Raw genomic sequence first — 24,641 nt, 5'->3', positions numbered from 1 at the left:
CTGAGCGAGTGGAGGGGGTCGAGGAAAGGCCCTGTGCAACAATAACGCACAGCGCGTGAGTTGCCAGCGGCCTTTCCTCTAAAGCGGCGAGGTGTAAAGTTTTGGGAAATGGTTCCCGTCGAGAGTTAGGGAAGGATCCGCTCGCACGCTGTGTTCTCAAAAGAGTAGCGTTCGCAAGAGGACAAGCGGTAAGGGCGTGAAAGGAGAAGCACGCCGAGGGGTATCCCCGTTCGTTGGGGGGGGGTGTTTTGTAAAAGGATTAAGGCTTTAACCGTTCCGCTCGCCCCAGCAGCGGGAAGAGAGGCGAGGGGCTTTAGCGTGAAGGAGCGCTCATCGCGCAGGAGATTGTTCACCGTGATTTTCGGTTGCGCTTCCGGGGGAGAGGGAGTGGGAGGAAAGGGATCTCCATAAATTGGAGATCGGTGGGGAAGGGTAGCGGAAAGGGTGGGGGTAACCACGCTTCAAGAATAACACACTCCCATAAATAAGCACATTCTAGATAAAAACGTTAGAAATATCACTAGCTGAATGTACACAAAACAGTCTATCTGTTATAGTAAACATTAAGAATAGTCAATGATTAAGGGTATTTAACAGAATATCTCTTATAAGGGTATTTAACAGAATATCTCTTATAAACCATTTTAGCAAGAAGAAGGAGATGTCAACTTATCCGTCTTGGAGCCGCATTTAAAAGAGGCAGATTATTGCTGTCTCATGGGCTTTATGTGTTGCCATTGTTCTCTTTAGAGCTTAGTCTATTGTGATGTAGGCGGCTGCTTGGGGCTGCAATAAAAGACTTTGCATAATGTAGCCTCCGTGTCTTGTTATGAAATTTGTATCGTTGACAGAATTTCAGATACATAATATTATGTCATTTTCCAAGCCAGAAGAATAGCTCAGTGGGTTGAACATATGCCGCTTGTACAAATGGGGAGAGGAGTTGGCCTAATGGCAAGGGCAGTTGACCTCTAATCTGGGGAACCGGGTTTGAATGTCGGTCAGGACGCATAACATCCTGTGATTCTGGGCAAATCACAATCTCCCATTGCCTAACAAAAATGAACGTGTCCTCATGTAACACAACTGGTGCTCATGTAAAGCGCTCTGATACCCGATACCATTTGGTCAAGTTTGCACTATATAAAACTCTGCCCAAAAAAAAACCTGTGATTGGCAGGTCATGAGGTGGATCATCCACAAGTCCAATTCAGCCTTCCATCCTCCCAAACTTGGTAAACTGAGTACCATGAATTGGGCAATGATAATGGGATTTTCAGTGCTTACAAATGCCAGATGCATATAAGATATTATCACCTATGCTGTCTACATTGCCAAACCCTGTGCACTACTGATTGCCTAAGCCTTGTGTCAGACTTCATAAGAACATATGTAGAGTCCAAAAGCACCATTACACAGACTTCATTGGGGTAGCTCTCAGGGCCACCGGCCCAATACTGGCAGAGGACCTGGATATTTTAAAGGAATGGGAAAAAACAAGCATTTGCAATGTAAAGGTCTCACATTAGTCAAATGTTGAGCTATTGCTTTGCACATCTAAAAGAAATGAGGCGTCTGCCTGCCTTCGTTTTTTCTTATTTATTGACTTTTGTGGCAATGGCGGCATGCCGTGCTTTACCTTTAGATGTTTAAAGCTAAGCGCTGTGTGCCGCTATTGCCACAAAAGTCAATAAACAAAAAAAAAATAAGTTGTGCAACCACCTTTTATTTCTGTTTATTTAATATTGTAGCAATGGCGGCACGCCATGCTTTAGCTGCTTAAAGCTAAAGCGCGGCGTACCTCCATTGCCACAAAAGGCAATGCAGTGTTGTGCAGCGGGGTGGGGCATGCCGCAGAAAGGACGCCAGCAAAGACGGGAGGTAGGGGCTGGGAGCGAGGAGGCAACAGGTGGCCAGAGATGGCCAACCAAAAAAAACCAATTGGTGATGTCCGCTGGGAGGGAACCAAGTGCAGAAAGGCAGGTCAGATGGACAGGATTGACCAACCAGACTAAATGAATTTAGAAAGGCAGGCCAACTGACTAACTAGAAGCGCTGGGCGTGTTGAATGCCCATATCCTGAATAGATCATGTCTTGAAGAGATAGCACAAGCGCTGCCTGTGCGAGACCTAACACTTGACTGCAGCACCCCCTTCACTTCTGAGAGGGAGAACGACTTACAATAAAATGAAGCTGACCTTGACCATGACCTTGTGATTTTTGCCCCCAGATGAGAGATGCCTTGATGGAGCCAGGCAGGACAGTTTTTGTCTTTTAAACCCGTTTTAAAATCTCTAGCACTGTTGTTGAGGAGGAAGTGCCGCGATACTCTTTTGGGAGTGAGTCGCCGGGCTATATAAGAACAGATAACATAACATCTCTGGTAGGGCTGTACAAGAAGGGCTTCGACCGGGGCCAGAACCCCTGCCCGTTTTAGGAGCGGCCAGTCTCCGAGGTACTTGGTTGATCGTTTAAAAGAATTGGAAGCACCGACCCTGGAATCTTGCCGCCACACCTTATCCACTAAGGCAGATTTACTTTGCTGCACCCACTGTCTGTTTAAATACGACTGTATTGATGGTAGGCTCAAGGAAAGAGCACAAACTAAAGCCCCTTCTTATTAATGGTAGGTGGCTCAGCAAACATAAAATTGAAATCTACAACCATATTTTAGCCCAACTAGATAGCATGTTTCTCACAGAGACATGGCTGAATGAGGCCTCTGCCCAGATATATTGCAAGCTCTTCCTCAGGACTTTGGCACCCTCAGACAGGATCGCCCTATTAAGGGGGGTGGAGGGATAGTCATTATCTATCAACTATCCCTAAAATGTACTTTGAAAATGGCTAATATTGACAACAGCGAAGCAGCTTTCTTTTCTTTAGCAGCAGCCGGCAATCATGCATTCAATGTATTTTTGATTTACTGGCCTCCGTGTCCGGCCACCAATTTTATTTTGAGTCTAGTGGAAACAGTGGTTCAACCAGCGATGCACCACAATAAAACTTGACTGTTTGGGCGACCTTAACCTACACTTTGACGACCTTATGAGCAATAAAGCTCAATTGGTCTGCCAGGAACTCGCCGCTCTACAGCTAGAGCTGAAATCCACGCACCCAACCCATCAGCTGGGTCATATATTAGACCCAATCTTCTCCAACTGTCCTGAGTTGGAGGGTGAAGCCCCAACAGCAGTCCCCTGATCCGGTCACCTTCTCGTGGTGTTTTCTATTCCACTAACTAAACCCCACACGCCCCCACCCGGCCAGAACCTGCCCAACCACTGTGCGCAGGAAATGGACCAAATTTAACGCTGGGAGCTTCACTCAAGCTCTTCAGCAGAATCGTCCCCAACTGAGAGAGGATATTAATGTTGCCAACACAGCAGTGGATGAGTGGATTTTCGGAGCACTGGATGTAGTTGCTACCTGGACCTCTAACACTCCTCAGAGACAAACCAAATTGGCGCAGTGGTTCAAAGCAGATCTCTTGATAGCAAACAAATCCTGCAAGCGCTTAGAGCACCAATGGAGGAAAGACTTCTCCGATAGCAATAAGACTGCCTATAAGTTAGAACTAACGAACTATCATACCCTTATAAAGAAAACCCATGCTGCATATTACAACAATAGAATAGAGCAAGCGGATGATTCTCCCAAAGAGCTGTTCTCCATCCTTAAAGGTGTATCCTCCTTAGAGAGAACCGTGGCTCCTGCCACTAGTTCTCCAGAGTCATGCAACCACATTGCCGACTTTTTTGCCTCAAAGGTATCCAAAATACATGACTCCTTTCCTCATAGGGCCTGTAATGGCACACTTTTTCACCCCAAGAGTATCCTGGCAGTCGAGGGTAATCCCCTCTCGGAGTTCTCCCCTCCAACGTTGGAAGATATAAAAGGCACAGCTTTAAACATGAAATCTGGCTCCCCAGTGGACCCAGCCCTGCCTAAAATCATCAGGGAAGGTCTCGACGTAATATTCCCTTATGCGCAGCAACTCCCGGAGCTCTCTTTCAGCTGTGGGGAGGTCATGTGTAAGTGGAAACAAGCAGTTGTCCTCCCCGTAAAGAAAAAACCCTATGCTTATCAGGGCTTATTGGATAACCTGCGCTCTATTTCACTCCTGCCTTACATCTCTAAAATAGCAGAGATGGCAGTGAACTCGCAATTGGTTGTGCACATTAATTGGCACAACCGCTGCCATCCCACGCAATCAGGATTTAGAGCCGCGTACTTAACGGAACCAGCGCTCCTTCTCGCCACGGAGACACTACGTAGGCGTGCGGATGAAGGTCTGACTATAGCTCTGGTCTTACTTGACATTAGCGCAGCCTTAGGCACAGTATTACACAGACTGCTCTTGCAGCGTCTTAGGTGGGCTTGAGGGAGCAGCCCTAAAATGGATGTCCTCCTTCCTCCAGGATCGCAGCTTCCAAGTTGCGCAGCGTCCATCCATTTCTAAATGCATGCCACTCTCGCTAGGGGTCTCACAAGGCTCAATTTTTAGCCCAGCTCTTATTAATCTTTACATCGAACCCCTTGCTGAGACTGTGCAAAGACACATGGTACAATTATGTGTTATGCGGACGACACACATCTTATTGTCACTCTGTCCCAGAATTCGGAAGTTGCAGCTACCCAGTGCTCCTCTTGCCTGAGTGACCTCGCTTTCTGGATGTCGATTAACTGCCTAAAGTTGAACGGCAGTAAAACCGAGGTCCTGGTCGAAGGGAAGTCTCCCTCTATCTGGTCCTCAGCTTAGTGGCCCCAGACTCTGGGCCCCTTACCCATTCCAAAGGAGGAAGCCAAACAATCTAGGAGTCTGGCGGGACCCCAAACTTTCCTTTGAAACTCACACTAGGAAAGTTACAGGGAAATGTTTCGGGATTCTCAAAATGTTGAGAAAAGCCCTGGACATTCTCTCTGTCTCGGCCAGGAAAACCCTGATTTATGTCATTCTAACAACCCAGCTGGGCTATGGAAATGTCCTATATCTCGGAGTAGCAAAAAAGTGTCTCCACAGACTGCAGCGTATCCAGAATGCGGCGGCACGCCTGATTCTTAACTCCTACTTCTTAACTTACCTAGAAGAGCCTCGTCCTTGAAAGCCTTTGATGCCCTGCACTGGCTACCTATTGAGAAAATAATTATTTTCAAAGCCCTGTGCTTTTGCCATTGGAGTCTACAGGGCAAAGGCCCTAGCTATCTTCACCATCTTCTCATCCCTCATCACCCATCCCATCATTTTAGGTCAACGTACGCCCTCCTGGTCAAAGTCTCTGAAGTTTTAAGATCCAGAATGGGTGCGCACTCGTTTGGCTACCTGGGAGATAAAAATTGGAACTACCCCTCTTTCTCCTAACTGAGCCATCGGAAAATATTTTCTGGAAAACATTGAAAACCTGGATCTTTCAGCTGTGAGGTTAGCGTACATCATAACCCTGTTCTATAGTACTTCTTTCCTTCCAGACTCTCAGGAGAGTGCCCTTCAGTGCGAAAACACACAAGTTGGTGTAACCAGACACTTTATAAGTGGTTTTATTATTATAACTCTAGCAGAAAATGTTGCTGTGAGATGAGTTCTTTATGTTACACTACAATGCGAAGCTCCTTCCTCCAATTCAACAATGATTGACAAAAAGTCAATTGCTCTGGCTTCGATATAGCACAAGCATCGGCAAAGCCAACAAACAGGTCCGGCCTATGCACAAGCTATTGGCTTCGACAATATGTTTTAGCCATGTTATACAAAAGCTTGGCAGCTGTTTAGCATGGCTAACGTTTTTTTTTTGCAGAGTTTTATATAGCGCGAACTAGACCCGAACCGAATCAGGTATCAGAGCGCTTTACATAGCACCAGTTACGTTACATGAGGACGGACACACATTCATTTTAGGCACGGGAGATTAAGTGATTTGCCCAGAATCACAGGAGGTTTTGGCGTTGTTACCGAGACTCGAACCCAGATCCCCAGGTCCGAGGTCGAGCGCCCTAGCCGTTAGGCCACTCCTCTCCGGAGAGTGGAGTGTCGTAAAGTAGAGTGGGGGTTATGGAGAGACAGAGAGTTGTGGAGTGGTATAGTGTGGAGTGGCATAGTGTGTGGAGTGTCATGGGGCAGTATACTGTAATATAGTGGAAGGGCACAGAGTGGAGTAGAGTGTTGTAGAGTGGAGCAGAATGTCAGAGTAGAGTGTCGTAGAGTTTTGTGGAGTGGTTGAGAGCAAAGTGGAGTGGCATAGAGTGTTGTTGAGTAGATTGTAGTGGGGTGGCATTGAGTGAAGTAGTGTAGTAGAGTGGAATGGCACAAAGTGGCGAACAGTGAGATAGAGTGTTGTAAAGAGGAGTTTCATAGTGTCAGAGTGAGGGGACACAGTGGCGTCGAGTGGCTTAGAGTCGAGTACAGTAGAGGCATAGAGTGAAGTAGTGTGTCCCAGAATAGAGTGGAGTAAAATGGCATGGAGTGACAGAGGGAGTTGCATAGAGTTGAGTAGTGTCAGAGTGGAGTAGAGTGTTGTAGAGTGGAGTGGCATAGAGTGGAGTAGACTATCATAGAGTGGAACAGAGTTAAGAGGAGTATAGGAGAAGAGCATCATGGAGTGGAGTGGAATGTTGTAGAGTGGAGTAGATTAGCCTAGAGTAAAGTTGCATAAAGTAATGCGGTGCAGCGTAGAGAGAGGCATACAGTGCAGTGTCTTAGAGTGCATTGATTTTGAGTAAAAGGGTGTAGAGTGCATTAGCGTAGAGTGCAGTGGAGTAGAGTAGTGAAGAGCAGAGTGGCGTAGAGTAGAGTTGTGCAGAGTAGAGTAGTGTAGCATAGATTGCAGTGGCGTAAAGTTGAGTGGTGTAAGTGGAGTGGCGCAGGGTGAGGTAATGTGCAGTGGCGTAGATTGTTTCAGAGTAGAGTGAAGTGGTGCAGGATAGAGTGCAGATATGCAGAGTAGAGTGGCCAAAAGTGCAGTGGTGTAGATTGCAGTGGCGTGAAGTACAGTGACGCAGAGTAGATTAGAGTGGCGTACAGTGTAGTGGCATAGAGTGCACTGATGTAGAGATGAGTGGTGCAGAGTAGAGTGCAGTGGCAATGAGTGCAGTGGTTGAAAGTACTGCAGTGTTCAGTAGCAGAGAGTGCAGTCTTGCAGAGTAGAGTGCCTTAGAGTGCAGTGGTTGTTGAGTGCAATGGCGAAGAGTGCAGTGGCACAGAGTAGAATGTTGCAGAGTAGAGTGCTGGCGACAGTAGTGGCGTACAGTACAGTGGTGCAGAGTAGAATAGAGTGGCGTAGAGTCAAGTGAGCCTTAGAGCGCAATAGTGTAGAGTGGCATAGCGTGCAGTGATGTAGAGTGCAGTCTCTGCACAGTCTCTGGCGCGTCTCTGGCGGTGGTTATCTCTCTAAAGTGTTGCAGACTATAGTGGTGCAGAGTAGTTGGCATGGAGTGCAGTGGCGTACAGTGCATTGATGTTGAGTAAAGGGGTGTAGAGTACATTGGGTAGAGTGCAGTGGTTTAGAGTACGGAGTCAAACAACACAGTGCCATAGAGAAGAGCGGCGCAGCATAGAGTGCAGTGGTGTAGAGTATATTGTTTCAGAGTGGAGTGGTGCAGGGTAAAATGGAGTGGTGCAGGGAAGCGTGGAGTGGCATAAAATGCAGTAGAGTGGAGCACAGTAGAACAGAGTGGCATAGAGTGCAGTGGCATTGAGTAGAGTGGTGCAGTAACAGAGCGCAATGGCACAGAGTAGAGTGCTGTAGAATGCAGTGGTGTCTTAGAGGGCAGTGAAGTAAAGTGGTGCAGAGTAAAATGGCGTAGAGTACAGTGATGCGCAGTAGAATAGAGTGCAGTGGCATACAGTAGAGTGAGGCATAGTAGTGTATAATTGTGTACAGTGCAGTGGCATAGAGTGTATTGGTTTTGGTTAAACTGGTTTAGAATGTATTGGCGTAGAGTGCAGTGGCATAGATAGGAGTGGCGTAGAGCGAAATAGTGCTGAGTGGAATACAGTGGTGTAGAGTGCAGGGGCATAGAGTAGATTGTTTCAGAGTAGAGTAGAGTGGTATAGAGTGCAGTGGCATAGAATAGAGTGCCGCTGTGTGCAATGGGGCAGAGTAGATTAGAGCAGAGACGTTTTAAAGCATGGGCAAAATAGGCAATTTCACAGCCCCCCACCCACACACACACAGGAAAGTGAACTTTTGCTATATTTGGCCTTGGTCTGTTCAATTTCTCTCACTCTGCCTACATCTACCTCTGTATCTCTACTCAGTGTCATTTTAAGGATTTTGTGAGTCCAAAGCAAGACATGTTACTTTTGTTTGTGATTATGTTAAAGTCTAACATAGAACTGTTTGGCAATGTGCAGGCTTGAATTAGCAGGGGTTGGGTAATACAATCCTTCCTTATAAATAATCCTTCCTTTGTCCTTCTTCCAGTGAGTACCCTCCCCCGCAGTCACACCCCTAAAATTGAGTCCCCAGGGCTTTACCGCTTACCTGACACATTCAGCTGTCCCCCTAGGAACCATTTCACCTGGCCCCCGCTAAGGTCCCCCTCCAGTACAGTCTGGAAAGGGTGCAGCCACATCAGCCGGCTCCTGGCTAGGGCCCCCCAAAATGTCCCGGCCTTTTCCACTGACATCCTGTACAGACTCAGGGGGTCCACCACTTCCGGGAAGGAGGCCGCCTCGGGCATGTATGCAGTGATGGAACCCCCGCTCCAGGCTCGGGTGGCCCCAGCATACAAGGCCCCCCCGGAGCCTCGAGGAAGGGCTCGGAGGCAGCGAACCCCCAGCTTTATCAGGGCCATGACTCAGGAAGCCCCGGAAGGACCTCGGCAACACAGGTGCTAGCGGTCCGTGCAGTTTCTTAGAGTCTCACCGTGGGTAACAGGAGAGGTCTCATGTTGGGCGTGTGAGCTCAGGAGCTGTCTCGTACCGGGAGCAGTGTGACTTCTTTCCCGCTATGTGAATGAAGCAAGAAGTCTCTGAGCGAGTGCTCTCACACTTCGAATGCCAGGGGTTCTCTCACGCTCAAGAGTATCAGGAGCTATCTCACACGGCGAGAGCCAGGGGCTTCCTCACACTGACTGCCAGGAGCTCGCTCACACTCAGAATATAGGGAGTTCTCTCACACTGTGAGCGTGAGGGTCCCCCTCTCACTGTAGTGTCAGGCAGGCCAGCGCGGGAAAGGCTCTCTCTCGATCAAAGAGCGCCTGTGGGGTCCTGCCCGCAGCGTCCTGTGACTGTCTCTTTGGATGCAGCGGGTGTCTCTTTTAAATGGTGAACGTGTTTGGTTGATGAAGTTAGGCAGCCACGGCGAGATGACGTCCCGCTGGCAGTTCATTCAGTGATGGCGCTTTAGTGAGGGCGCTGCGCAGATTTACGCTATCCCTCGGTAGTGACAGCGGATGTCTCTTTCCAGTTGTAAGTTGTCCGCCTCTAGCAGTTGGTGTCTAGTCTCCGTACAGTTGTGGGCGGCGCGTCTCTGGCGGTGGTTATCTCTGTACAGCTGCAAATCGCCCGTCTCTGGCAGCGAGTGTCTCTGTACAGCTAGCTGTAGGTTGTCTGTCTCTAGGAGGTGGGGTGTCTCCGTACAGCTGTTGGTTGCCTGTCTCTAGCAGTGCGTGTCTCCGTACAGCTGTCGGTCTCGTGTCTCTGGTGATCAGTCAATAGCGCGCTAAGAGTCTCGCCGTAGCTGCATGTTTATTTTTCGGTGGAGTTGTGCTGTCTCTGGCAGTCTGCTCTCTCTCCGTACATGCCTGCGGTCTCGGCTGGTACTCCATGCGCCTGTCTTCGTTACCTACCGCCCCTCCCCCAGGCCCCTGCGGCTGTAACCTAACCCCTGGGAGGCGCCTGTCGGGTCTCCGTGATTATAGGACGCTGCGCTGGACAAACGGGACCCGGGACACTTGTTGGTCTTTCCGCGTGGTCCGGACAAACTCCGTGACCACGCCTCCTTTATTTATATCACGCGCGGACGTGACGTATCGCGTCCGCGTTAGCGCACGTCTGCGTGCGTGAACACTAGACTGCAACACCGCAGTCTCTAAACATTACAGCGCCGAACAACGTTTTGGCGGCACCCTGAGCCCTGTATCAGATCCCAGCTTCTTTCTAACCGAGTGAAATGCAATCTCCAGAGAAGGTGCAGGAAGAGGCTGCAGTAGAAACTTGTGGAGAGACGTGGGCTGCAGTGGAGAGGGGTGTGGCGCTCGGGAGGGGTGTTGTAAGATGATTAATTGTAAAGCATTAAGGCCTGAATGTGTGAACGCAGCACCTAGTTAAAACGTTTTCTTTACTGACTTGGCCTGCCAACCTCTATCAATGGAGGGCTGGGGTAGCTGCAGTTTACATGCATGCGGTTGTGCAGGGCTTTAAGTAGGATGAAAAAACTGGGGCGGGAGGGGGTCTCAAATGGGCTTGGCCCGTGTAATTAAGGGCGTGGTTTAAAACATGTAAATTAAAAATCTGTGCTTAGCATAGTGTGCAGCTCGACTTGTATTTTGCTGTTTCGGTCCGTGCATCCAGATATTGTACAGTACTGATCAGCCTGTACGTATGAGTATAGAATGTTCGAATGTTGGATGAATGTCAGTTACAGTACGAGTTGCAGTACGGGCTGAGCAGAGATCATACTGCTCCTAGTGGGGTTTTCCATTTGATTATTTAAACTTGAAATAAATACCATCTTTCAACATATAAACATCGGCTACCTTGATCTTCTGTACTTTACATCTGGCGACGATTTAGGAAACGGACCTCCGTCTTAATTTCAAAGAGACTTTAAAAAAAAAAAAAAACGGAACGGAACGAAAAGAGTAACTTTAAGAAAAGAATCTAAACTGAAAAGAAAACCTTCTACAAAGCACCTTATGCGTACTGGCACCGAGAACCCCACTAGTGACCGCCCACCGGTCGCCCTAAAAGTAAGTGCCAGTTATTTATTTAAGTTTACTACTTTTCATAGTTCCTGGTCATCTTACATAACAGATTATAAGTCAACTTGAAAAAGGGAGATAATTTGAAGCAGGACTCTCATTACCAACAAATGAATTTCTCAAAAGCAGTGAGGAAGATTTTCAAAATCGACATAATCAAACTTTAAGAGGCGCTCAAGTGGTTTCTCTGCATGCCAATTCCAGCGAGACCGATCACCTGCAACTATAAAGTACCAGTGTCGAAATACACATCGTCCTGCCTCACATTCAGTCTCTGCTTAGTTCTCTCTTTACTGTCTGTTTGTTTTGACTGCTGCCTGTGATCACCGTCCTGCCACCTTATAAGTGCTCTGGTGCAACAAGCCTTTCACTGCCTGACCGGCATGATGACGAATTCCGGTTGAAAAGAAGATTATACTTAACCAGTTCGCAGGCCCGGACTGGCCGTTGCGGGCACCGGGCAATTCCCCGGTTGGCTGCAAGGGTGCGGGCCGTTTTTGGGCCCCTGGGGGCCGTTTTTGTGACAGGGCCGTTTTTGCAGCAAAGCTGCAAAATCGGCCCTGTAACAAATTCGGCGGAAAAGCGGCCCTGGTAAAGAGCTTGGTGGCATCCCCCCCCCCTCCCCCAGGAGGAGGAGGGGGGCCGGCCGAGCACTTTGCCAGGGCCGATTTTGGTTCCCAGTCTGGCCCTGCCAGTTCGGGGAAAGAAAAGTGAACGGGTGACCCTCAACCGGAGTACAAGTATCTCTTTTCTACTTTCTCCTGAACTGCTCCTCTTCGTGAAGAAAAGAGTGTTACATTTACTTCAACGGCAGGCGAAAAGGAGTTTTACATTTTCTTCAGCAGCAGTTTTTCAAGTGATTAACATGAGAATTTTTCTTAATTGAACTTTATTAATATTTTAAAAGTTAAGAGCACATAGATCTTGCTCGCGCTCTTACCGTTATTGTAGGCGATTTTCAAAAGTCAGCACGAGGCATCTTCTCACATCAAGCCTTCCTGTATTCCCACTGTGACGACATTTTACAGCGTCACTACAGCTGTCCAGCGATTTGCGGAGCATCATACAGCCATGAGACACCCGGTTCAACGTAAAAGACTTGCCGCCATTTTAAATGTGTGTTTTTTCTTCACTCGAATGGTAATTTCCTGCAAACTTTGATTTGTGCCAATCAATATGTTTTTGGTTTTTGGAAAGATTCGTGAAGTTGGCTTTTACTCACTCATAGTTGTGGCTTCTTCCGATTCATCCACTTGTTTCAGGGACTTTGGAACGTTTTATTTCGTCATCCACAGGTACTGTTTTATTACACAACTTTATCTGGATGACTCTTTACACGGATTTCCTATTAGGCTGTTTTCTGTGGGAACATGGAACATCACTCCGACTGTACTGTTTAACACTACCACCTAATGGTTATCTTCCTTCACTTCAATAAGAAAATGATATGCTCATGCAGTTTGGAGACTGATAATCCTGATTTCTACCAATTAATTCTACTGCCTTTTCATTTTAACTCCATCGACACACCTATAGGCACGCTTTAATTATTTTTATATGGATACACAGCCAATTTATGTTACATTTTACCGCGTGGTTTCAAATTCCATTTTTTATTAGTTTTTATGATGTAGAGGCACTGCCAAATCTACATTTTGAATTTAATTATTATGCCTTTTGAACTTTAATGTTTTACACTGTGCTGTGTGGGTAGTTGCCACACCTATTTACCAATTACTTCCATTTTACATGTATACATATTGTGCAGTGTGGGTACCTCCCATGCCTTTCTCTCCAACATGATTTGAGGGAGATTGTTTAGAATTTCATATAGGTTTGTTTTCATGTTGCTGCAGCTTTTTCAATTTTAATTATATTTTACATATATATATGTTGTGCTGTACCTCCCACGCCTTTCTCTCCAACATGCTTTGAGAGAGATTGTTTAACATTTTATATGTGCCGTGTGGGTACCTCCCACGCCTTTCTCTCCAACTTGCTTTGAGAGAGAAGAGAATGCCAAGATTTCATGTGGTACCTCCACATCTTGCATGCATCTCTTTCTTCTTTTACGTGGTACGTCCACATATTACATGCATCTCTTACTTCTTTCATGTGGTACGTCCACATCTTGCACGCATCTTTTACTTCTTTTATATAGTATAACCAAATTTTGCATACATGCATCCCTTGCTTCCTTTATATACACGTTTTGCGTACATGCATCTCTTGCCTCCTTTTATATGGTATGTCCACATTTTGCGTACATACATCTCTTGTTTCCTTTATGTGATATGTCCACATTTTACGTGCATGTTTTACTTCTTCTATGTGATATTTGTCATCTCTATCCTGCACTTGTTATTCTTTTTCAATATTCAACCTACCTTCACTCTGGTCTGGCCAATCAGTGTGCCCTGGTGGTTTTTACTATTTCAGCTCCTTATCTGTTATGCCTTTACACCTCATTCGCAACGCAGATCTCAGTCTTTCCCTCCTCTATTTCCTTACCTATCTTATACATCTTGCTCACTTAACTCAGCTATTGTCTCCGTAAAAAGGGGAAGAAGGGTTTGTGTTACTTTTCGTTATGTAACTCCTGTATTTCTCTTTCTCAGTTGATACTTTGCTTTCACACTTCTACACCTTTCTTTGTATTTTCAAAAAAATAGTTTTATGTAATTCTCTCCACCTCTTAACATGTTTTTGAAATCCATTTATTATTTTAATGTTCTTAATCATATTTATATTTTGCATAATACTTTGTTTTGTAACTTATCGTTATACTTTTGTGAAGAGTTTTCTTTTCATTGTTAAGAAAGGAGAAGTTGTAGAGTACTGATCAGCCTGTACGTATGAGTATAGAATATAGAATGTTCGAATGTTGGATGAATGTCAGTTGCAGTACGAGTTGCAGTACGGGCTGAGCAGAGATCATACTGCTCCTAGTGGGGTTTTCCATTTGATTATTTAAACTTGAAATAAATACCATCTTTCAACATATAAACATCGGCTACCTTGATCTTCGGTACTTTACAGATATATGATACAGCAAGGCACATCATACCTACAAGTCAGGACTATTGGCTTTGTCAATGGTTGTTAGTTGCACAACAGAAATAAGCAGCAACTATCGCTTGTATATAATATTGAAAAAGCTACCACTTACAGCCCTAGTGACACCACGACAATGTTGCTGCTCCGGAGTTTCAAAAAGAAGGGAAAGCCAGGGAGAAAATTACTCTCTTTAAAGGATTTCCCTTCCCCTACTACGCTCACCTGGCATGACGTCATGCCATAACTTCTCCACTAGTGAGAAGTAAGCAGTGGGAGCAGCACACATCATGTGCCTGCTGTCACTGCAGTCCGGGGGAAAAAAGGATCGCTTGTGCCAGGGCAAAAAACAGAGCCCGATAGAGACCCGTTTCGAGCACCCCACTTTTAAAAAAACTGCCGATGCTCAGCACCGGTGAGACCCGGCCCACTTAAAGCCCTGTGCACGTGTCATTATTTAACACAGAAATGTGAGCTATCAGCATATCGGGGCCAAAAGCCCTGCACCTCTCTGTGGTCCGTCTGGCTCAAGGATTCTTGATCTATGAGGGCTATCAAAACGCCTGAGGGACTATGAAGATGCTTGGGGGCGCAAAATTCAACAACGGGTTATGGGAGATGGGCTATAGAAACACTGGCAACATCTGTCCAATATGGCTATATCTAAGAAGAGAAAGTTACATTTATTGGATCTAATGCACCCAGTGCCTATTTTACTGTCTGCGACTCAACTATCATCTTATCGGAGCTTGCATTTCTTGTCTTTTGCTGCAGTGGGAGTGTCATGATGGGTTGCTGTAGATTAGATAATGCCAGCATCCATCTTTGCTGGTGAGGTTCCGTGATTTCGAACCAGACTCCATTTTGTTTGAATTGTTCAAGATGCCATTTTTGTGTTGCCCTCACGTAGGCCGTGGAGGTAACCGAACAAACAAAGTTGCATGGGCCTCATTGTTCATGTATGCATTAACAGGCCCTTTTCTGACTTGTGAGTAAATTGCAGAGAAACTGACCTCTTCACCTGAAACTGACCTCGCAAAACCAATTTCCCTTAAGTTTGATTCTTGTCTAAAATTGCCAATCAATGTTCAGGATATCGTTAACTTTTAGTTTCCTTGCACATATCTTATCCTAATCAGCATCTGAATTGTTTCTTTCCTTACGACTTTTCGTTACATGGGTAGTGCTTTCAATTATGGGTTTGTCCGGCTTGTGGAAATTGAATTTGGGACAGTCCTAATAATTAACTTTTGGGTTGGGTTACTGTAAATTGGGTTTTTGTTAATGTGATACTCAGTTAGAAAATGTGTCCTATTGGTCAGAATTTTGCGCAGTGGGTGTACATTTATAATGAGAATATGGTGTATAAAAAGAAATGTCTTGCTCTATGAAAATTGAGCAGTTTCCTGAGTTGTACACCGTGTTGTATTGCTTGGTTTACTGTTACTAGCTGCAGCTAATAAATTTGATCTCTGACGCCATCCAGAAGTATTCCGTGTCTCTGTATTCCAAGACAGGAGAATCCGAAGACTTCGGGTGTATCCCTGGCACCGCTGCGTTCTAAGAAAACCCGGTTCTTCAGTTGGCGCCCACAGTGGGGCGACTTCAGTGGTACCGGTCCAAGCCTGAGGATCGTGAGGAGCCACGTGAGGAAACTCTGGAGGAATGCCGCCACTTCATTGACCCCTGCATGTCGACGTGGACCGAAGGTCTTTTCTGCGAGCCTTCCCGCTTTCCGACGGCTACGAAGGACTGCTGCCCTGACTGTCGCCCTGTCTTGGACCCTTGATTGATCCTTTGTAAAGCGAGACGATAGACAGTCTTCTGGTGGCGTGACAGATATTTTGGTTAAGTATAAGGGGGTCGCTCCCACGATTTTGTTTTGGTTCTTGGTTTTGTTTGATTCGGTTGCTGCAACAAACGAAGCCGAGGGGCTCGTATATTTGCGAGTGTATCGATAGCTGATAACCCCTTGAAGTTTGAAGCTAGATTAGTGAGCTATAAGATGCCTGGTCTTAGCAGAATTAGGAAATGGTTTTGTTGTGGTTGTAACAGGGATTCCCGATTGGAGGATTCGTGTCCGATACCTCCAGTTGGAACTCCGACTTATGAGCTCTATTCAAACCACGGAGTGGGTCCTATCACTTATAATGAAGTGTGGGTCCGCTATACAAGGAAAGATGGTGTTTTAAGAGGGCCCCAATATGGTAGTTTCGAATTAAATATTTTAGATAATCTGGAAGTTGCGCTATTTAAGAAGAAAGCCCGGTAGGCAATGTTTGACTCTTTCCGCCTTTGGCGTAAGGAAACCAAACAGCGAGAAATTAAGCAAGCAAAGAGATATAGGAAAGATAAGAATATGTCAGTACTACAAGCTGCTAGGCAGTTTAGGGAAGATGGAGAAGAGCGTGCGAGTGAAGTCTCAGATAGACAACGTTGCATGGCCATAGATAAATGTTATCCGGCTTTGCCGCCTTCTCCTCCGAAAGTAATTGAAGATCTTGAAAAAGATCCTTTGATCTCTCATTTACTGAGATTGCCACCCCCTTATGTGCAGGGTGCTACTGCGCCTCCATTACCCCCGGTTGTTCCACCCTTTGTTGTTCAACCTCCTGCTGTTGTTCAGGCACCCGGTGCCCCACAGATGGTTTTGCCTCCTACTGCGCAACCCACTCTAGGGTTGCCAGTTTTGCTACCAGCTTTGCCTCAAACTCCTTTGCCTTCTACTTCTGCATCTTCGACTCCTACTGCTCTTGTTCCTACACCTCTTTTGCCTCAAAATACTTATTCTCCTGTTCTTATGTCTGCTTCTTCTCCTTCTGCTCGAAAGCGAATGACTGAGACTGTTGCTAATCTGTTGTCTCCATTGTTTGGAGTATGACCCCTGTTTCGGAACGAAAGCAGAGTCGTAGTCAGCTTCCTAGTTCCGAGGAACGGACAGTGTTGGGTTTGTTGGCTCGTAGATGGATTTTAAATGCTTCCAGGTATAATTTGCCAGCGGTTATGGATGTTTTCTTTCAGTGGGAGCCGCCTAAGCAAAGGTATGTTTTTGATGTAATGTGTACTTTTCTCCGTCAGGAATGGGAAGATAATGAGTTGGGTCCGATTCCGCAGGAAGTGCTTGATGTTCGGTCCGAATTTGCTTAAGGGATGATAGTGGAATCTGATGTTACAGATGCCGTGGAGACAATACTTCTTTTTAGGTCTAGATTACCGCCTCAGACATTGTACGAACCTGATTCTTCTGTTAGGAGGAAAGTGAAGCAGTATCCTATGAGAGAGGTTCCCCCTGTATGGAGAGAGGAAGTTGTTGCTAATGTTAATCAGGGTATTCAGGGTGTACCGGCTCATTTTCAGCGAGTATGGGTACATGTCCCTTGGAAAAGAGCAGAGGTCTTGACTCTTAAGCAGACTTTACCTGACCCCCGTAAGAATCCTGCTGGTTATTACAAGGAGTTGTCCCAGACAGTTGAAGCGTGTATTATGAATTAAGCTGACATAGATATGTTGATGGGTAATGTAGTTCCTCAACCTTTGTGGGCGAAGATTCGTCATGAGAATCATGCGCAAGAATTAGGAGATACGTGGGCTAATATTGTTGCTGATGATGGTCGGCAAGTAGGAGGTGTTAAACCTGAGCCCTTAGTTGCAGAATTACCTGGTAGGATTATTAATTTAATGAAAACTATGATGCCTCCTTTACGAGTGAATTGGGACAAGTTAGCAGCATGCAAGCAAAAGAAAGATGAGAGTGTGTCTGATTTCTTCACAAAGTTTGAGGAAACGTTTATTGATCATAGTGGTCAGGACATGAGTACGGATGGTGGTCAAAGTTTGTTCGTGGGAGGAGCCTCGTGCGCAACCGAGATGGCCGCGTGAGCACAGGGCTCCCGAGGACCCTCGCTGCCTCCCACATTTATCCTGGATAATATCCTGATTTGATGGAAGATCATTGAAGACACAATCCGGCTGATGTACTAGCAGGTTTTTGGGTCGGAATCGGACGCAGGGTCCCCGAGTTTTGCCGTCTTGAAATTTGCGTCCTTCTCCATGGAACAGCCTGGACCTTGAGTTCTAGCAGTGCCCAGGTCGTAATTTAACAACAACGGCTTGAGGGGATCAGATCACAGCCTCACTTAACTTTCGGTTTCGTTTCTCCGGCGCACACCCTCATATCTGCGGTGGACGGCTCTATGATGTGGGTGATAAAGCAGGGAAATTGATTGCCTGGCTGGACAGAAGGGAGAGAGCGAATCGAGTGGTTCCGGTGATTGAGACATGTGGTGGTGTGAGTGTAACTGACCCTGTCGAAATTGTTGAATGCTTTGCTGATTATTTTCGAGAGGTCTATACCTCGGTGTCCGACAGGCCCGAGGAGGATTCGCAGTTGTTGCTTCGGGATATAGCACTTCCATGTTTGTCGGAATCGGATCGGGTCTGTTTGGATGCCACGCCCTCAGTGGATGAGGTGGCTCTCGCGCTACGTTCCCTTCGGTCTGGCAAGGCTCTTGGTCCCAATGGCCTTCCTGTTGAATTGTATAAGTTACGCCCTGATACTCTAACTCCCTATCTCCTTGATATGTTTTTGGCGGCGAGAGATAATGGCTCCCTCCCTAGAGATCAGCGTCTTGCGACCATTGTGGTGTTCCACAAGGAGGGTAAACCACGAGATCGCTGCTCGTCTTATAGACCCATTTCGCTCTTAAATGCGGAGCCCAAGATCCTCGCCAAACTGCTTGCTAATCGTCTGGTTACGGTTATTAGCGACCTGATTCATCCGGATCAATCGGGTTTTATCCCGCACCGTAACACGGCATTAAATTTGCGACGTCTACATGGTGTTCTCGCAAGGGCCCCGACGCTGCGTGAACCGGCCATCTTGGCGTCTCTGGACGCCACGATGGCCTTTGATAAAATCGAGTGGTCTTATCTCTGGGCGGTACTCGCCAAATTTGGATTCGGCGCAGGTTTTATTGGTTGGGTCAAACTCCTGTATGAAACGCCACTGGCACAGGTGGTGGTTAATGGTCGCGTCTCTGTGCCTTTTACTCTTGGGAGGGGCACGCGGCAGGGTTGTCCGTTGTCTCCGCTTCTCTTTGCTTTGGCGTTGCAGCCGCTCGCCGCTTGGCTACTGTGGGAACCTTCAATGAAGGGTATACGCTGGACGCCGGAATTTGAGGATCGCATTTCCTTATACGCGGATGATATTCTATTATACCTTACATCTCCCCAAAAATCGCTCAACGTATTGTTTGACGTACTTAACTCCTTCGGGAAGAACTGGGGCCTAATCATCAATTGGTCGAAATCTTACATTTATGTACTCGCGGGTGATGTCCCTCGTTTGCCACGGGCTGTCCCATCCAGTTGTCGCAGTCTGGCTTTAAGTACTTGGGTGTGTTTATCTCGATGGATCCGGCGGTCCGCTATGAACGTAACTTACTCCCCCCACTCCAACGGTTACGCTTCGATGTAGCGCATTGACGTAAATTACCGTTATCCCCCTATTAGCGGCCCTATTTAAAATGATGTCCATACCGCGGTTCCTATATGCCCTCCAGAATAGTTTTGATGTCATCCCGTCTAAATATTTTCGGGAAGTAGAATCGTTGCAGAGGCAACTAATATGGGACGGACGTTCACGCATAGCTCTTCCGAAATTGACACTTCCCTGGTATGATGGCGGTATAGCACTCCCGGATATTCGCAGGTATTATTGGGCTTCCCACCTTGCTGCCATCAACCACGGGATGTATGGCCCGGCGTTGAATCCAGCATTTGAAATGGATAGGTGGCTGCTCCCGGGTGGTGATTACTACAGAGCACTTTATTCGGGACCCTCTCGTTCACAACTCACGGGACCTACCGCTATAGCCGTGAGGGTATGGCATAGCGCAACAACGGCTATGGGCTGGAGTGATAAATTAACTGGTGCGACACCGCTCTATGCCTCTGCGAAGCTGGGTGGCCTATGGAAGACAAAGGGATTTGATAAGTGGGACATGATCGGTATTGGTAAAGTGCGTGACCTCTGGGTTAAAGGCAGGGTGAAGGCCTTCTCGGATCTGCAAATAGAGTATAAGTTGAGCGACAGGAAAAAATGTCGTTATATCCAGGTACGCCATGCTCTTAACTCCGTGTTGCCAGTGGGTAGTGATATTCCGGATTCCTCCCCTCTCGAAGACCGTATACTGGACGGTTATGTGCCAGATAGTACTATCTCACTATTCTATAAGAAAATGATTAATGACCGATCGAGTCTGCTCGATCGCCTCCGTGAGGCCTGGATTGCTGATGGTATCGAACTGGATGACGAGGACTGGCAGTCCGGGATCTCCTCTCTCAAGGAGGTGGCGATTCCGGCCCGCCTCCGTCTGGTCCAACTCAAGATCCTCCACAGAATCTATGTCACTGGTCCCCGTCTGATCCATATGGGCTACTCCACGGATGGCATGTGTCGACGTGTGGTCTCCTTGGCACCTATCTCCATATTATATGGGAATGCCCTGAGGTGGTGCGATTTTGGAAACGTATACATGAGATTATGGATGAAGTTACGGGTGTGGTGATGATGCCGGAAGCCCGACAATGTTTGTTGAATGTGTGGGGTCCGAATGACTATGACGTGTCACAGCTTAGGTGGGTGACTCTGGCCAATATGGTTGCAAAGAGGGATATTGCTTAGTTGTGGGGATCCCCAAGGCCTCCTACAGTGACTGCTTGGAAAGAGAGTCTGGACTGGTGCATGTTCAGGGAGAAAACAGTGTATATGGCAAGAGGCAGGCCCAAAAAATGGGGGAAGATTTGGAACCCTTGGAACTCATACCGTGGAGATATTTGTGCGCCCCCACTCACTGCTATTCCTAGTCCTACCCAGTCACCCTGACTACATTCCTTCTAGCTGTGATATATTCTGCTGTTCATATGCATTTCTGCCTCCCTCCCCTCATCTGTATTCAAAGATTCTTTTCTCCTGCTGTCATGTTTCTCCCGTCCTCCTTGAGCGCAGACCTAATGGCTGTATTATTATTGTAATGCCTTGATTGTATGTTCTATGTTTTGTTTTTTTGTGTTTCAAATAATAAAAAGTTACACAAAAAAAAAGGTTGTTCGTGGACAAATTTGTCTTTAATTTGCTTCCCGAACTTTCTAATAAGTTAAAGGACTCTGAGAGTTCATGGGCTGTTTCTTCGTCGGCCCAGATATTGGCTACTGCACAATATTATGAGAATAGGGATAAAGATGAGAAGGATAAAGCAGAGAAGAAAACGAAAGATCTAAAGACGAAGGTTCTTTTGCAGCAAGCTTATCCGCCTCGTCAGAATCAGCCTCAGTTTCAGCAACCTCCACAGTTTCAGAGATTGTTACAGAAGCCTGAGCCTTATGCTCCGCGATTCTTTCCTGGTCCTAATCAGTGTGCTTATTGCAGAGAGGAAGGTCATTTCAAGAATAGTTGCCCGGCTTTCTTACAACGTGCGAATGGCGTATCTGGTCAGAGAGGTCGTGGTGGTTTCCAGCAAGCTCCTAGGGGTAGGGGACGTGGTGTGTTACCCCAGAATGAGCGTTCCTCTTCCCTTCAGAATTCTGCGAATTATTTTGACAGACAGAATGTTCCGAGTGTTCAGTCTGCACAGTACTATGTTGATGATTATTATGTCGAGAGTGAGAGTGCTGGTTATAATGATAGTTAGGACAGCCATGGGCAAAGAGAGGGAGTAGTGTCAGTTCCAGTAGACCAGAGTGGACCTTATGTTGAAGTGATTACATCAGTTCAATTCAATTCAATTCAATTATTTTTTTATTGTGTGATTAATTAAACTCATTACAATTTTTACAAGCAATAAAAACAGTGTAACGACAAATATAAAATGCAACTAAAAAATTGAAGGAGTCTGATTGTTATGTATTAAGATATGATTTCTATTATCAAATTACTTGGTAAAAAGCGTCCTAAATCCTTATGTGTCACTTCTGTCCTTGTACTTCATTTTTTTGTTCTGGACGGGAAAATTCCTTGTGCCTGTTCCTTTTCTTGTAACTGCTTTGTTGCCTTAGCCATAAATTTGATTCCCCGACATGAAAGGATGGGTGAGACGCCACTTAGCCACCGTATCACCGCCTGCCTGCAGGTGCGGATTTTCAGTGTGTTGAAGATTGCCCGAAGGTGTCTTCTTCTTATGACCTGCAGCTCAGGGCATACACATAATATGTGTGACACTGTTTCGTTCTTGTATCCGCATAGTCTGCAGTTAGCACTTTCTGATTGTTGTTTCCAGGAAGGCATTAGATCTTTTGTAAAGTGCGTGCCCAGACGATACACTATTAGCGTTTTTTTTTAGCTGTTGGCAGTAGTGTTGGGCTAGGAAAACATCAGGTGTGGCAGAACCTATTCTTTTGGATACTGGTGTGACGAAGAGTTCTATTATGCACTCTAAACTTCCTGGCGCACCTTTGTCTGGCTTGACCAATGTTTACGTAGGATTTTCAGGTGCCCCAGTTCGTAATCCAGTTTCTAGTCCTTTGTCCCTTTCTATTGGTCCTTGTGAATTGGAAGCTCCACTTATTCTAACGACTAGTTGTGGTGAGAATCTGTTGGGTTTGGACTTGCTGAAAAGACTGCATGCGACATTACATTGCTCTCCTTCGGGAGTACATCTTACCTTGGGTAAGAAAGTGATTTCTCCGATGTATTTGTCTAAAGATTGCCTTCCACTGGAATTGCGTTCTCTTCCTGATACACTTTGGGCTACAGGTCCCAATGATGTTGGTCTTTTGCAGATTCCACCCTATGTTGTTACCCTTAAGTCAAATGCTAGGCTACCTCGTATTCCCCAATATAAAATATCGAGTGATGGCGAGAGAGCTCTTCTAGCAATTATTTATGATTTGGTTGAGACACTTTTGGCTAGCCATGTTCACATCAAAAGATGTAATGTGTTGAACCCAGCTACGTTGTTGCCGATTTCTGTAGAGACAGATGCTCAGGAACAGCATGATTGTGTTCTCCGGACAGAGGAGGAAACGAAGGCTAGAGTTGATTTAAAAGATACTCCTCTCGCGAATGTTGATGGTACCTTATGGGTAGATGGTTCGTGTTTCAAGCTTCCGAATGGTGAGACGACTGCGGCATATGCTGTCACAACTTTACATACAGTTGTTGAAACAGCACGCATAGCACAGAATTCTGCGCAAGCAGCAGAGTTGATTGCATTGACTAGAGCGTGTGTATTGTCAGAGGGAAAGCGAGTGAATGTCTATACTGATAGCCAGTATGCGTTTGGTGTTGCTCATAGTTTTGGACGTTTGTGGAGAGAAAGAGGATTCCTTACTTCTCTGGTGCGAAAATTCAGCATGGGCAGTTAGTGAATGAACTTCTGGAATCACTTACTCTCCCAAAGCAGATTGCAATTGTGAAGTGTGGTGCGCATAAGAAAGTTGTGGATGATGTAGGTCGAGGGAATGCTTTTGCGGATGAAGTTGCGAAGGAAACGTCGAGAGATATGATGAGCCGTATGTATGTTGCGGGCCCTGCTAATTGGGTTATGGCTGGTGGAATGTGTGAAGACACAATAGAAAGTGTGAAGTCAATTCAGGCTGAAGCTACGGAAAAGGAAGTGAGTATGTGGAGAGAAAGTACGGGTATGTTGGATTCGACGAGTTGTTGGGTTGAGTTGTCAGAACACCAGCGATGGTTGTTGCCTGATGCGTATGTGCTCCCAGTGGTTACTTTGGCTCATGGAATGGCTCACATTAGTTCGAAGGGAATATGCAAGTTGTTGGCTCCAGTATGGCAGAATGCTGGAATTCCGAAATGTGCTGAGAATGTGGTGAAACATTGTATGATTTGTTTGAAGTACAATCCTGGAAAGGGAACTCCAACTCCAGCTGGTCATTTTGCCCCTCCAACGTATCCGCTTGAAGGGATACAGCTAGATTACATACACATGGAGAGATGCAATAATTTGAAGTATGTCCTTGTGGTTGTTTGTGCCTTTTCCAGATGGATAGAGGCCTACCCCCTAAAGGATAATACTGCCTTGTCTACAGCCAAGGTTTTGCTCAAAGAGTATTTCACTAGGTATGGATTGCCGAGAATTGTATGGAGCGACAATGGGAGTGAATTTGTGGGTCAAATCATGAAGAAAGTATGTGCTGGTTTGGGAATAAAACAGAAATTCCATGCTGCGAATCACCCCCAGTCTGCTGGACTTGTCGAGTGCTATAACGGCACTTTGAAGCTGAAATTAGCTAAGATACAAGCGAGCACTGGTCTTACATGGCCGGATGCCTTGCCGTTGGCTCTTTTGTCAACAAGGACGACCGTGCATTCTCGTGTGGGACTTAGCCCATACGAAATAGTTTTTGGTCGTCCAGCGAATGTTTGGGGTGTGCCTCGTCCTAAGAAATACAGCGAGATTGAGTACCCTATGTTGGTGGATTACTTACATGACTTGACTGCTAAATTACGTATTCTCCACCAACAGGTCTATGACAGTTTGCCGACAGCTACTGCAGATCCAGGCCATACGATTCAACCTGGTGATTTTGTCTTGACGTAGAATTTTCAACGAACCAAAAACTTGGAGCCGAGATGGACTGGACCACATTTGGTCCTCTTGGCCACTAGAACTGCTGTTAGAGTAGCTGGTAAAAAAAAGTGGGT

At 46.3% G+C, this 24,641-nt stretch overlaps 1 protein-coding gene across 1 annotated transcript in view; it reads right to left on the bottom strand.

The window, feature by feature from the left end:
• LOC144781186 (acetyl-coenzyme A synthetase 2-like, mitochondrial) overlaps positions 1 to 9,909 on the bottom strand; it is a 196,545-nt gene extending 186,636 nt beyond the window's left edge. Inside the window, exon 1 of the mRNA XM_078659876.1 lies at positions 8,482 to 9,909. Within this exon, the coding sequence (XP_078516002.1) occupies positions 8,482 to 8,794 (313 nt within the window). The 5' untranslated portion in view covers positions 8,795 to 9,909. The remainder of the gene's footprint in view (positions 1 to 8,481) is intronic.
• Between the last annotated feature and the right edge of the window lie 14,732 nt (positions 9,910 to 24,641).

The sequence above is a fragment of the Lissotriton helveticus genome, chromosome 9 (assembly GCF_964261635.1).
Source record: "Lissotriton helveticus chromosome 9, aLisHel1.1, whole genome shotgun sequence".
In the NCBI taxonomy this organism is placed as follows: domain Eukaryota; kingdom Metazoa; phylum Chordata; class Amphibia; order Caudata; family Salamandridae; genus Lissotriton; species Lissotriton helveticus.
The sequence above is the reverse complement of the archived record's forward strand: the minus strand, read 5'-3'. Positions and strand labels throughout refer to the sequence as shown.